Source organism: Protobothrops mucrosquamatus, unplaced genomic scaffold (genome assembly GCF_001527695.2).
Source record: "Protobothrops mucrosquamatus isolate PMUCROS unplaced genomic scaffold, P.Mucros_1.0 scaffold5, whole genome shotgun sequence".
In the NCBI taxonomy this organism is placed as follows: Eukaryota; Metazoa; Chordata; class Lepidosauria; order Squamata; family Viperidae; genus Protobothrops; species Protobothrops mucrosquamatus.
In genome coordinates this window covers 3,102,277-3,117,068 of record NW_015386392.1, presented here as the reverse complement: position 1 = coordinate 3,117,068, position 14,792 = coordinate 3,102,277, and the positions used below count along the sequence as shown (strand labels likewise).

General features: G+C 43.4%; 1 protein-coding gene across 1 annotated transcript in view; it reads right to left on the bottom strand.

Annotated features, from left to right (window-relative positions):
- The window catches only part of XYLB (xylulokinase), a 141,363-nt gene that overhangs the window by 28,206 nt on the left and 98,365 nt on the right, over nt 1–14,792 (bottom strand). The window contains exon 16 of the mRNA XM_015832537.1: nt 5,370–5,428. Within this exon, the coding sequence (XP_015688023.1) occupies nt 5,370–5,428 (59 nt within the window). The remainder of the gene's footprint in view (nt 1–5,369; nt 5,429–14,792) is intronic.

Below are 14,792 nucleotides of genomic sequence, written 5' to 3'. Positions count from 1 at the left end.
ATCTAATCTTGCAGTGACTACTTCCTGGCCTAGCTCAAAGACCAACACAAAGTGACTTTAGGCCAACTGCTCTTTCTCAGCCTACCTCAAAGGTCTTTGTGGTTGGGATAAAATGATGGGAAACCTTCACATAAGCATCCCAGGCACCTTGGGGAAAAGGTGGATATAAATCTAGCGCCTATATAGAACACAGATAGTCCTTAGATTTTGTAAATCCTATCAAATAAATCCAGTTTTATGGGAAAATACATAAGGATATAGCCAACACTCCAGAAGACAGGCTTAAGATACAGAAGGATCTGGACAGACTTGAACACTGGGCGCTATCTAACAAAATGAAATTCAATGGTGAAAAAAGTAAGGTTCTACATTTAGGCAAGAAAAACCAAATGTACAGATATAGTATAGGGGGTACCTTGCTCAATAGTAGTAACTCTTAGAGGGACCTCGGAGTCCTAGTGGACTATCACCTAAATATGAGCCAGCCGTGTGCTGCAGCTGCCAAAAAGGCCAACACAGCGCTAGGCTACATTAACAGAGGAATAGAATCAAGATCACATGAAGTGTTAATACCACTTTACAACGCCTTGGTAAGGCCACACTTGGAATACTGCATCCAGTTTTGGTCACCGCAATGTAAAAAAGATGTTGAGACTCTAGAAAGAGTACAGAGAAGAGCAACAAAGATGATTAGGGGACTGGAGGCTAAAACATATAAGGAACAGTTGCTGGAATTAACGAAGAGAAGGACGAGGGGGGACATGATAGCAGTCTTCCAGTATCTCAGGGGCTGCCCCAAAGAAGAGGGAGTCAAGCTATTCTCCAAAGCGCCTGAAGGCAGGACAGGAAGCAACGGGTGGAAACTGATCAAGGAGAGAAGCAACCTAGAACTAAGGAGAAACTTCCTGACAGTTAGAACAATTAAGCAGTGGAACAACCTGCCTCCAGAAGCGGTGAATGCTCCAACACTGGAGATTTTAAAGAAGAGACTGGACAGCCATTTGTCCGAAATGGTATAGGGTTTCCTGCCTGAGCAGGGGGTTGGACTAGATGACCTCCAAGGTCCCTTCCAACTTTACTATTATTATTATTATTATTAGGATGCTCCACTGGGCAACAATTCAACATGAGCCCAAAATCAGCTTAAAACAAGAGCTGGAATGGAATTTTAAAGTTATCCAATACTGTCTGCATTCTGTTTTGCAGCTTGCAAACTAATGGGCAACTGGGTTTTTAATCAAAAGCCAGATCTAAAGAAATACTGGACTTATTAAATTGATCAGTCTGCTGGAGATCATATTATTGTTGTAAGAGATGTCTCATGATTTGGGAAGAACTCCAATAGCTAAAATCTGGGCTACTTTTCACATTAAGACTGCAATGAAAGAATATTTCCCTTCCAATTCTGGAATGTGCAAATAATATCTGGGAAAACAAAATATTTAATTAAATCCAGGAGTTTTGAGAGCTATTACCAGGACACAGGGTCAAGGAGGAAGAATCGAGAAGATACTAAACTGAGATGAATTTGCATGGCATTTTACACACAAAAATATTACTTATCTTTATCCATTCTTGAAAAAAAAATCCTTTGTTCCTGAGAATTACTAGTCTTCAGATTTGTTAATTCCCCAGCAGTTTAGCCACAGAGAAACTAAGATCAGATACTTGAAAATTATGGGTAACCAAATTGGAAGGAGGCCCTAGGATCGGGTAGAATCTCACTTAAAACATTTACTGGAAAAAAATGCAAGAATTTTTAAATATGTAAAAAAGTTATCAATGTTTGGATCTTGGTGTCTGCTAAACAGGTAGAGTTAATTGGGTTGCTCAACCTATCCTTCTGAATTCCTTATTTTCCAACAATTCTAAAATGAATTTCCTAGGAATTATATCCTCAACAGATCATTTCTGCCTGCGCTATGATTTTATCTATGTCAATTGTAGACAGAATGTGCCTGCAATAGGATCTTTATTTTTTATAATTCTGCAAATATGGTGCAGGTAGCCTTTGATTTACAACCATTTGTTAGTGACCATTCCAAATTACAATGGCACTGAAAAAAGTGACTTACAACTGGTCTTCACACTTATGACCACTGCAGCATCCCCACGGTCATGTGATTAAAATCAAGTAGTAGATAAACCACAACCTACTACTTGATAAGATAGAAAAATGTGGGTTAGACAGCATCACCACCAGATGAATTCGTAGCTGGCTGACCGGCCGTACTCAGCATGTGGTCCTCAATGGAACCGCATCTACATGGAGGGAAGTGTGTAGTGGGGTGCCCCAGGGCTCTGTTCTGGGCCCAGTGCTCTTCAACATCTTCATCAATGATTTAGACGAGGGGATAGATGGGGAACTCATCAAATTTGCAGACAACACCAAGCTGGCAGGAATAGCCAACACTCCAGAAGACAGGCTTAAGATACAGGAGGATCTGGACAGACTCGAACACTGGGCGCTATCTAACAAAATGAAATTCAATGGTGAAAAAAGTAAGGTTCTACATTTAGGCAAGAAAAACCAAATGCACAGGTATAGTATTGGTGGTACCTTGCTCAATAGTAGCAACTGTGAGAGGGACCTCAGAGTCCTAGTGGACAATCACTTAAATATATGAGCCAGCAGTGTGCTGCAGCTGCCAAAAAGGCCAACACAGTGCTAAGCTGCCTTAACAGAGGCATAGAATTAAGATCATGTGAAGTGTTAATACCACTTTACAATGCCTTGGTAAGGCCACACTTGGAATACTGCATCCAGTTTTGGTCACCACAATGTAAAAAAGACTCTAGAAAGTGTGCAGAAAACAGCAACAAAGATGCACTGGGCACCAGAGGTTAAAACATATAAAGAGCGGTTGCTGGAATTGGGTATGTCTAGTTTAAAGAAGAGAAGGACGAGGGGGGACATGATAGCAGTGTTCCAATATCTCAGGGGCTGCCCCAAAGAAGAGGGAGTCAAGCTATTCTCCAAAGCGCCTGAAGGCAGGACAAGAAGCAACGGGTGGAAACTAATCAAGGAGAGAAGCAACCTAGAACTGAGAAATTTCCTGACAGTTAGAACAATTAACCAGTGGAACAACCTGCCTCCAGAAGCGGTGAATGCTCCAACACTGGAAGTTTTTAAGAAGAGACTGGACAGCCATTTGTCCGAAATGGTATAGGGTTTCCTGCCTGAGCAGGGGGTTGGACTAGATGACCTCCAAGGTCCCTTCCAACTGTTATTCTATTCTATTCTATTCTATTTCTATTCCATTCTTTTCTAAAATTCAGGATTGGCAACCAATATGTATTTACAACAATTGATGAGTCTTGGGGTCATGTGATTGCCATTTGGGACCTTCCCAGCCAGGGTCTGACAAGCAAGTCAAAGGGAAAAGCCAGATTCATTTAATAACCATGTGATTCACTTAACAACTACAATGATTCACTTAACAACCGTGGCAAAAAAAGTTCCAAAATCAGGCATGACTCACTTAACAACCATCTTGCTTAGCGAAAGAAATTCTGGTCCCAGTTGTGGTTGTGAGTTGAGGATTACCTGTACTTTGTTGTTGTTGTTGTTATTAACTTGGATACAAAGAGGCTAATGTTACAGAACCTTAGAAAGTTACAAGTGAGTACAACTGTTATACACAATGGTAGTAATACCCAGACAATAGCAAAAGGTTCCAATAAAGTTGTGGCTTATTGACGGTTGCTGACTTTGAAAAGCATCTGCTTTTGATTGCCTTTTCTAGGAACCCAGAGATGTGAATTTCTGTGGCTTTCCGGCTACAGAGTGACATGACTTTTTCTTCTTGGTGTCATGTCACAATCCATGGATGCGTCAGCTGATGACGTGAAGCCAAAGGCCTCTTTCCAAATGGGGATGAACTGGACTTCATCAAGACCAAGAACAGGAAACAGGGCTGAGGGAAACAGCTTAGGAAGGGTCCTATTTTAACTATCTGCTTTCAAGTCCCTTCTTAAGTTGTAAAGAAGGGCCAGTTTACATACAGTCAAAGTGTTGCAAAAAATATATCATATTTGTACTCTCACAGATTCTAAAATTCCAAAATCAGAGATCAACTTTGAATGACTGCACAACCATAGAATCATAGGGTTGGGAGGGGCCTCAGAGGTCTTCTAGTCCAATCCCCTTCTTATAAAGAACGGTTGCTGGAATTGGGTATGTCTAGTTTAATGAAGAGAAGGACCAGGGGGGACAGGATAGCAGTCTTCCAATATCTCAGGGGCTGCCACAAAGAAGAGAGAGTCAAGCTATTCTCCAAAGCGCCTGAAGGCAGGAAAAGAAGCAATGGGTGGAAACTAATCAAGGAGAGAAGCAACCTAGAACTAAGGAGAAACTTCCTGACAGAACAATTAAGCAGTGGAACAACCTGCCTCCAGAAGCGGTGAATGCTCCAACACTGGAGATTTTAAAGAAGAGACTGGATAGCCATTTGTCTGAAATGGTATAGGGTTTCCTGCCTGAGCAGGGAGTTGGACTTGAAGACTTCCAAGGTCCCTTCCAACTTTATTATTGATCATCGCACAGTCAGCCAGATGTTCAGACTGGATTTGGCATTTTGTCTACCTATCAAGTCCTTACCAAGGACCTGGGATAGGCAGATGTGGATGTTTGATGTTATTACAGATATCGTCGCAGGATGGAGGCGGTTCCTAGTAAGGCCGCCTTTTGCAATTGACTTATTATTATTATTATTATGGCTTATACTGTTCCAATCAAATGGCTGTCTGGTCTATTCTTAAAAACCTCCAGTGACAGAGCATTCACAACTCAGGAAGGCAACTGTTCCACTAATTAACTGTTCTGTCAGAAAATTTGGCACTACAGGCAAAGAAGAAATGAAATTAATGAAATTAATTTCTCACTTCTAGGTTGGATCCCTAGAAGCTTCCACCCTGTCCTTCTTGTCTTGCCTTCCCGTGCCCTATAGAATAAGTCAATCCCTCTTCTCTGTGACAGCCCCTCAAGTATTGGAGAAGAGTTTTTACATGCTGCCTAATCCATTTCCTCTCTAATACTTGCCCATGAAAGGTGCTGAACAGCAGATTGGGCTCGATCTATTGTTTCAACAGGATCTATTTTGACCAGAAGTTTCCATGGCAGTTTTCCAGACCAATTAGAGTTTACCTAGGAGATGCACAGATGACCAGGTCAGTAAATCCTGAATGTCCTTCCCTACAAATGGTCATGTAAACATCTCCTACGCAAATTTCATTGCTGGCTAATCCCCCCTAAGGCTCTGCCTACACAAGACCTTGATTCCCTGGTTTTGATTTCTGACTCAAGAGCTCACCAGCTGGCTAAAATGGGACACTGGATGCTGGTCTCAAATGCAAAAAGCCACACTTACTTGTAAGATTGCCTTATTATGGGAAGCCCCACCGGTAGCCAATATTTTTGTGGTTGGCACTACAAGCAAAGAAGAAATGAAATTAATGGAGGTAGCGTTAAGATCCTATCTCTATCACAGAAAATTCTAAAGGGCTACAACTTCTTGATGATAAAACTCATTAATAACGGTACTGAAAAGACCAAAAGCTGACACATCTGTTAATTAGCTTAGAGCAGTGGTGGCGAACCTTTTAGAGACCGAGTGCCCAAACTGCAACCCAAAACCCACTTATGCATCGCCAGGGGCCGGGTGGGCGTGGCCACTGAGTGGGCGTGGCCACCAAGCTGTCGGCTCGTGCTCACTCGCTTGCTTGCTGTCCGCTCCGACTTGTGCTCGTTCACTCACTGTCTGCAGCAAATGCTGCTTCCGCCGAAAGTTGCTCCTTTTATAGCCTCTCGCCTATTCCCAGACTGCGCATGCGCGGAGACCTGCGCATATGCGGAGAGGAGGAAGGAACAGCTTGGCCCAGCAATGGCTCGCGTGCCACCAGAGACGGCTCTGTGTGCCGCCTGTGGTACGCGTGCCATAGGTTCGCCACCACGGGCTTAGAGGGTTGGATATTGGTAGGCAGTTTGACAAGAGGATTTCATTCTGGTCCTGTTTAAAACAAGCAGAATTCTGGCTTGACCCTTCAAATGCCACCCTTCAAAAGCTGGAAAGGTTTGGGAACTCTGCTGTAAAGCACTGTGAAGCAGTATATAAGTCTAAGTGCTATTGCTACTGTTTGTCCGCCTTTTGATTATTTCTAATTGTGAAATAATCAGTATGGCTTTCATCCAATCTGGGTCGGTCATCAGGACCAGAGGTTTAGTCTTCCGAGCTTCCAGGCTTTTGCTGGAGCCCATCCTCAGAAAATTTCTCTCTAAGAGAACTTAGAGAAGTTTCCTGAAGATGGGTACCACCATGAGTCCCAAAGCTCAGAAGACTAAACCTTTGGTCCTGGTGACCGGCCCAGACTGGATCATGCAACATTCTCCTGGGACACATATATTTGCCTTCATTCGTGAATATTGCTTTGCTCATGTACAATACCCAGAGTCATCCAGATTGTGGTGGCCTTAAATGATATTATGAATGTAGGAACTGAAGGCCCACACATCCAGAGTGTGCCAGGTTGGGGGAAAAATGCTTTACATTACCTAATTTAACATTGCCATGGGATATGATATGATCTTAGGAGACAGGAAGAAGACCCACAGAAGGAATGGGGGCATGGCAAACATCTCACATCTAAGGATCCTCCCTAGTTTGCTGGACTAAAATGGTGAAGGAGGAAGAGTTCCACTTTCATACTTGAAAGACTGTTAGTGTAACTTTAAAATAAAGTTAGGCCTAATATTTTTGGGTTGTTTGGCCTATCTTGTAAGGCTGACAGGCATAGCATGACCAACTGCATATGGCAGTGGTTCTCAACCTTTTTAATGCCGCGACCCCCAACCGGTCATACGTTGAGGACTAAACCGGTCGTAAGTCGAGGACTAAACTGGTCGTAAGTCGAGGACTACCCAACCGGTCGTAAGTCGAGGATTTTCCCTGCCCAGGAGCGCCGCGCATGCGTGGTTCCGCCCCCTGCGCCGGCTGAGGCGTAGCTGGCAAGCGGCAGAGACGGAGCAGGCCGACCACCAGCTGGCCCAGCTCAAGGGAGGTAAGGCACCCGCCGGAAAAGGGGGAAAAAATGGCGGACAGCCTTGCTTGGCGACCCCCGTGAAATGGTCGATCGACCCCAAATGGGGTCGCGACCCATAGGTTGAGAACCGCTGGCATATGGCCTGCGTGAATTTTTCAAATCAAGTTGTCCATCATTACCATCATCACATAGTCAAGACCACCATCTTACTTTTCTTTACACAAATGTCCCCCTAGAGCAGTGTTTCTCAACCTTGACAATTTTAAGGCATGTGGACTTCAACTCCCAGAATTCCACAGCCAGCAATGCTGGCTGTGGAATTCTGGGAGTTGAAGTCCACCTGCCTTAAAATTGTCAAGGTTGAGAAACACTGCCCTAGAGAAACATCTGCTTTCCTTTGATGCAGAAACTCCCAATGCAGTCAAGACCTGTGCTGAGAGTTTGAGTGTCATCTACCAATAAATTTAATCAGAACTTCCTTTCAGGGGAAATTTCAGCAATGCACAAATTGGGTTTAAAAAGCCATTAGGTCCCACGTCACTGTCAATAAATAACTCAAGCACACAGCCCAGTAATCCCTTGGAGAAAACAAGTTTCAATTCTACTTGTACACAGTGGCAGAGGCTTGCCAATATTTGTAGAAAGATGTTACAAAAGCCACTGGAAAACCTCTGAAAATCACTACGCTCAGGAGGCCAAACAAACTAAACAAACATGCAAAGCCGCAACTAAAACCATCTCTTATTGTTCAATCCTCCCAAGCATCTTTGTGCTTTTCTACCAGACCTGCACAAGGCATTCTGGGAAAAGAAGTGGGAAGTTGTGGTGCAGAATGTAAGAGTTGTGCCTGGAGCAACTGATCTCAATCAGTTTAATGAATCAATTGTTTAATGAAGAGAAGGACGAGGGGGGACATGATAACAGTCTTCCAATATCTCAGGGGCTGCCCCAAAGAAGAGGGAGTCAAACTATTCTCCAAAGCGCCTGAAGGCAGGACAAGAAGCAATGGATGGAAATTAATCAAGGAGAGAAGCAGCCTAGAACTAAGGAGAAACTTCCTGACAGTTAGAACAACTAACCAGTGGAACAACCTGCCTCCAGAAGCGGTGAATGCTCCAACACTAGAGACTTTTAAGAAGAGATTGGACAACCATTTCTCTGAGATGGTATATAGGGTCTCCTGCCTGAGCAGGGGGTTGGACTAGATCAGGGCTTTTCAACCTTTTCACCCATTGTACCACTTTTAGGATATGGCAACATCCGACTACCACCAGTTGCCTAGTAAGGTGTCAAAAACTTGATGACAAAAAAAAGGGAAAAAATGATAAAGTACAGGTAGTCCTCGACTTACAACAGTTTGCTTAGTGACTGTTCGAAGTTACAATGGCACTGAAAAAAGTGCCCCCCAAGCTACAGCCGAGCAAGACACCTGCCGGCCCGCCCAGCCGCGCTCTTCCTCCTGTCCGAGGTTTTCATTGTTGTGAGCATTTCTGTTGAGGATTGGCAGCGGGGGTGGGGTGGGGTGTGTGTTTGGTTTTTATTCCCCCCATCTGCTGGGTGGTTGCATCAGGTTTTGGTCACTTCACATGACCCTGGGACACTGTGACCGTCATAAATATGAATCAGTTGCCAAGCATCTGAATGTAAATCACAAGACCTTGGAGCTGCTGCAACATTCCAGCTGATCGGCGCTTCTTCTGGGCTCAACAGAAGTGCCAGGATCAGTGCTGCTTCCCAGCTGATTGGTGCTTCTTCAGGGCTCAGCAGAAGCACCAGGATCGGCGCTGAGCTCCAGCTGGAAAGCGGCACTGATCCTGGCGCTTCCGCTGAGTCCTGACAGCCCTGCAGCTCCAGCCGTCTCTCGCTCAGGCTTGTGCGGTGCTGCCACCGGTTCAGCTCATTCCCCTCCCCCGCTACCACTTTTCTAGGATGGTCGCGTACCCCCTGCCAGGTGCCAATGTACCACAGGTGGTACCCGTACCACTGGTTGAAAAGCCCTGGACTAGATGACCTTCCAACAACAACAACATCATCATCATCATCACTACTACTACTACTACTACTACTACTACTACTACTACTACTATTATATCACAGTTCTTTAGGATTCACATATACCTGGAATTTCCAGGAGAGCTTGAGGTGGTCCCTGTGCTTCAGGAAGCAGCAATCTTGTGAAGAAACAGGAGCCAAAAGGGAGGAAGGGGAAGGAGGGCCAAAACAGAGCAGTACAAGAACGCAACGCTTAAGGACAAGAGTTACACTAGTTTCAAGGAAACAGTGGAATAGAATCATTAAAGAAAGGATGCAAAAGGAAGGATAGAATGAAATGTGAATGAGAATTTTTTTTTAAAAAAATAATTAAATTATTTTAAATTGAATGGCTGGTTTGTCCCACAGTGAGTTGTCCATGGCAAGTTGTGCTGCGGTGAGTTTGGCCGTGGCAAGAAGTGTCTGCACTAAGTTGTCCCATTCCGGCTTAAGGGGGACCTGCATCAACAAGGTCAGCAATATTCGGAAGAACCGAAGTCCAAGCAAAGCCACAGTAATATTCTAGAATCTAATACAGAGGAGTGTGGAGTCCTTGGTGTTCTCTCAGTCTAGTTGTTTGCTTGTATATGTATATGTTTCACTGCCCAATTAGGTGCATTGGGTAATAGAACGTCTGCAAGAAAATAGCCCACTTTCAGAGAGCACGAAGGATCTCACAGTTCAATCCTGAACTATACATATTGTCTTCTCCAGAGGACCCAGAAGAAGGAAGGAAATAGTCAGATTGGGGGTGGTGCAGTATTTGGGGGAGGGGGGGAGTTGCACTCCTGGCTCAAAGACTTGAGCTATTCCTCCACACCTGACAAAAGGAGGTTGAGCTAATATCACAACATTTCCTTCCAGCCTTTTTTTTTTTTCTAACTATCCATCTCTCCTACAGCTAAAAGCATCCCAATTCTTCCTTGAAAACACTGCTCTGCTTTCTCTGGCCACAAAACTGCTGAGCTAGCATTTTGAGCAGCTGAGATAAGAATAGTTAAGAGCTGTACATCTCAATGTAGATTAAAGAGGGGCTTTGGTCCTCGGATGAAAGGGGAGGGGGGTTCTGTGCCATCCCTAATCTCTTTCCTGAGGTATACTTGGAATTGGTCCTACCATCTGGAAGGCATCCAGACGTGTGATCCTGCCTTAAAGCAGATAGCTGGGTCTATGCAAAGAGTCTCTTTTGCTTTTCCAGATTTTAAGCAAGGAACCATTATTCCCTTACAGCTTACAAGCCATGATACACATGTAATCTCCTGGAAGCCAGCAGCCAAGTAAAGACTCTTTCTAAGAATAAACACTCATCTCTTTTGTTGGTCTGGTTATGTAGATTGGGAGATGATGGATCCTTCAGCAGTAACCAGGTGGTATCTATCTATTCAACCAACAGATTCTCAGAATCGGATGCTGCTATTGCCTAGCAACCGGAAGATACTTACAGCTTGGGAATTTAGCTTATAGAATCCAACAGCCTATAGGAAAACCCCACAATCTAATTTAAGATTTATCCTCTTAGCCAAGAGCAGGAAAGAAGCTATTATCCCAATTATGCAAGGCTTTTCCCTAACCCTCTAAATGTATGTACAGGTAGTCCTCGACTTACAACAGTTCATTTAGTGACTGTTCAAAGCTATTACAGCACTGAAAAATGTGACTTATGACTGTTTTTCACAGTTACGAACTTGCAGCATCCCCAGGATCACGTGATCAAAATTCAGACACTTGGCAACTGGCTCATATTTATGATGGTCTCGGTGTCCCGGGGTCACATGATCCCCTTTTGCGACCTTCTGACAAGCAAGATCAATGGGGAAGCCGGATTCACTTAACGACCGTGTCACTAACTTGTCAACTGCAGTGATTTACTTAACAACTGAGGCAAGAAAGGTTGTAAAATGGGGCAAAACTCACTTAAGAAATGTCTTGCTTAACAACAGAAATTTTGGGCTCAATTATAGTCCTATGTCAGGGACTACCTGTACAACCACAACTCTCCCAGCACATTTTTATAGGCAGTTCTTGACTTATGAACACAACTGGGACCAGAATTTCCATTGCTAAGCAAGGTGTTATGTGAGTTGCACCCAATTTCATCATCTTTTCTGCTATGGTTGTTAAGTGAATCCCTGCAGTTGTTAAGCGAATCACTGCAGCTGTTAAGCGAACCCAGTTTTCTCCATTGTTGGAAGCCAGCTGGAAAAGTTGCAAACGGCACCTCACATGACCCCGAGATTTTGCAATCACTGTAAATACATACCAGTTGCCAAATGTCGAAATTTTGATCAATGACCTCAGGGAATGTTGCAGTGGTTTTCAAGAGGTTTTTGAAAGAGATGCAAACCTTTCAACAGCTGCCAAACCCTCAAAACAATATTGCGTTTTGCAAAAATGAAATATCCAGAGGCATTCCACATCTGCAAGACAATAAAAATAAGGAGGAAAGGCTAACGACCCTCTTTAAACTAGCCGTTTTCCAGCCAGGCCTACCAGTTTCAACATCTGGAGTTTCTAGAAAACTCAAAGGACTGGTGTTCCAGACTGGGGGACGTGAAAAAAAATGCACCTAGAATGACCCTATTTTACAATGAATATGTCCTATTCCTCTTTTGTATCCCATGATGCGAAAATAAAAATAAATATTAGATTGGCACAATATAAAAAAGATGTCGAGATTCTAGAACGAGTGCAGAGAAGAGCAACAAAGATGATTATGGGGCTGGTGGATAAAAGATATAAAGAACAGTTGCTGGAATTTGGTATGTCTAGTCTAATGAAAAGAAGGACTGGGGTGACATGACGAGGTCAACCTATTCCCCAAAGCACCTGAAGGCAGGACGAGAAGCAACGGATGGAAACTAATCAAGGAGAGAAGCAGCCTGGAACTAAGGAGAAACTTCCTGACAGTTAGAACAATTAGCCAGTGGAACAACCTGCCTCCAGAAGCGGTGAATGCTCCAACACTGGAAGTTTTTAAGAAGAGACTGGACAACTATTTGTCTGAAATGGTATAGGCCAGGGTCTGCTGCATGAGCAGGGGATTGGACTAGAAGACCTCCAAGGTCCCTTCCAACTGTGTTATTCTGTTAAAATAAAAGAAAATCCTCTCCAGATGTACAGACTGGATCTGTAAATGGGTGTGAGGGGAGGAGATGATAGCCCCAGCTAATTGCAAGTAGCCATAGTTCCCTTCCATATGCTTGCTTCTTGCTAACAGAACATTCAACCTATGTTCACCCTTGAAGACACTTTCCTTTGGCAGCTGTCAAACGTGTTGTGGGAAGCGTGAATAAGCTGCGTAGAAGAGGTTGCTCATATGCAAGTCTCTATTTTTAGACTCCTACACATTATCAATATTCTCCATATTCCCAGAAATAGCATGAAATGTTGACTCCTCCCCCCCAAAAAACCCCACATACACATGTTCTCTATTTCTCTATGATAACGCTTCCAGAAGCACAGGACACTTGGTAGGCCAATGAGGTTATTAATACAATAAATAAAATAAAGTCCTTGCATAAATTGGGCATTTAACAGATAATGGAGCAAAGGCTGACAGGTGGCCAAAGAAAACATGAATGTGCAAAGAGCAGAGATTTAGGTGATATCTGTTGTGGGTTTCACCCTATCATTAGGATAGTTCTCAGCAATGGGTTGAACAAGGGTGCAAAAGTAGGAGGGGCTTCATGCTACCATAAATTAATGAACAGGCATCTTCAAAATGAAATGCAAAACTAGCTTGAAACCAGTGAACCCATACTTTAGGAAGCAGTATGAAGAGCAATTCATAATTAACAATATCCAGCAAAATTTCTGTTTGAAGAAATATTATTCTGCAGCCCTTTCCTACTTGTTTTATTGCAAATTTGTTGGGACTCCAATGCCATTGCTACGCTTAGGGTGAAGCCTAGTAACTTTTATCCTCAGTCCAACTTGTAAATGGAAATTGAGCCAAGATTGTTATCCCCATGCTTTGTGGAGATGGTAAGCAATAATTCCCAGAACAGGATTAGAACACCATCTGTAGAAAACTGACACTGCAGTTTTCCACTTATTTGAATATCAGAAACATACAACTGTAATATTTGCCTATATCAGGAATAGGAAACTATGGTCCTTTTATGAATTGTGGACTTCAACTCCCAGAATTCCTCAGCCAGTCATGCCGGTTTAGGAATTCTGGGAGTTGAAGTCCACAAGTCATGAAAAGGCCATGGTTCCCCACCTCTGGCCTACATAATAAGGTTTAAGAAACATATTTCCTGAAAAGAAGAATGTGCTGCCTAGAATCAGAAGACTAGGCAGCATACAAAGAGCCAGTTTGTTCTAGTGGTGAAGGGACTAGAAACTAAGAGATCTGAGTTCTAGTCCTGCCTTAGCCATGAAAGCCAGCCGGGTGACTTTGGGCCAATCACCGGGAGACCGTGAGTTCTAATCCCACCCCAGGCATGAGAGCCAATTGGGTGATTTGGGGCCGATCACCAGAAGATTGTGAGTTTAAGTCCCCGTTAGCCATGAAAACCAGTTGAATAACTTTGAGCCTCTCTCTCAGCCCAATTCACCTCACAGGATTGTTGTTGTGAAAAAAATAGGAGGACAGAAGTGTGTTGGATATGTTTGAGTTATTTGTAAAAAATAATTTAAAGAGAAGGATGAGGGGGGACATGATAGCAGAGTTCCAGTATTTGAGGGGCTGCCCCAAAGAAGAGGGAGTCGAGCTATTCTCCAAAGCACCTGAAGGCAGGACAAGAAGCAACGGGTGGAAACTAACCAAGGAGAGAAGCAACCTAGAACTAAGGAGAAACTTCCTGACAGTTAGAACAATTAACCAGTGGAACAACCTGCCTCCAGAAGCGGTGAATGCTCCAACACTGGAAGTTTTTAAGAAGAGACTGGACAGCCATTTGTCCGAAATGGTATAGGGTTTCCTGCCTGAGCAGGGAGTTGGACTCGATGACCTCCAAGGTCCCTTCCAACTTTATTATTATTATTATTATTATTATTATTATTATTATTATTATTATTATTATTATTATTATTATTATTATTATTATTATTATTAAAGGTGGGATATAAATACATTCAAATAAATAATAAATAATACAAGTGGTATTTGACTTATGACCTATTGCTTAGTGACTATTCAGGTTATCACAGTCTTCCCCCCCCAAGTTATTTACAACCTGATTCCAAATTTCTGACGCCCCCCCCTGCAGTTAGGTAACAGGAAATTGAGCACTTGGGAACCAGCCTGCATTTATCGGTTTGCAGCATCCCACAGTCACATGATCACATTTTATTATATTTTTATCAAAAAATGGTATTTACTTCTGGTTTACAGCAAAAATGCTTCATAGTGAATAACAGGTTCACTGTCACCAATCATAGCGCTCACTTAATAAACTCTCCCCAAGAGGGCGTAAAATTGAGTCAGTCATGTGGTACTGACCCAATGACAAGCTACAACTGTAGGACCATGACAATATATGACCGCAATGGGAAGGCTCCATTATGGTCATAAATTGACACCTGGAGGAAACAGTCTATCTAGACCCGCTCCAGTCGGGCTTCAGACCGGGATACAGCACGGAAACGGCATTGGTCTCATTGGTGAATGATCTCTGGAGGGCCCGGGACAGGGGCTATTCCTCTGTCCTAGTTCTTTTGGACCTCTCAGCGGCTTTTGATACTGTGGACCACGGTATCATGCTGCGGCGTTTGGT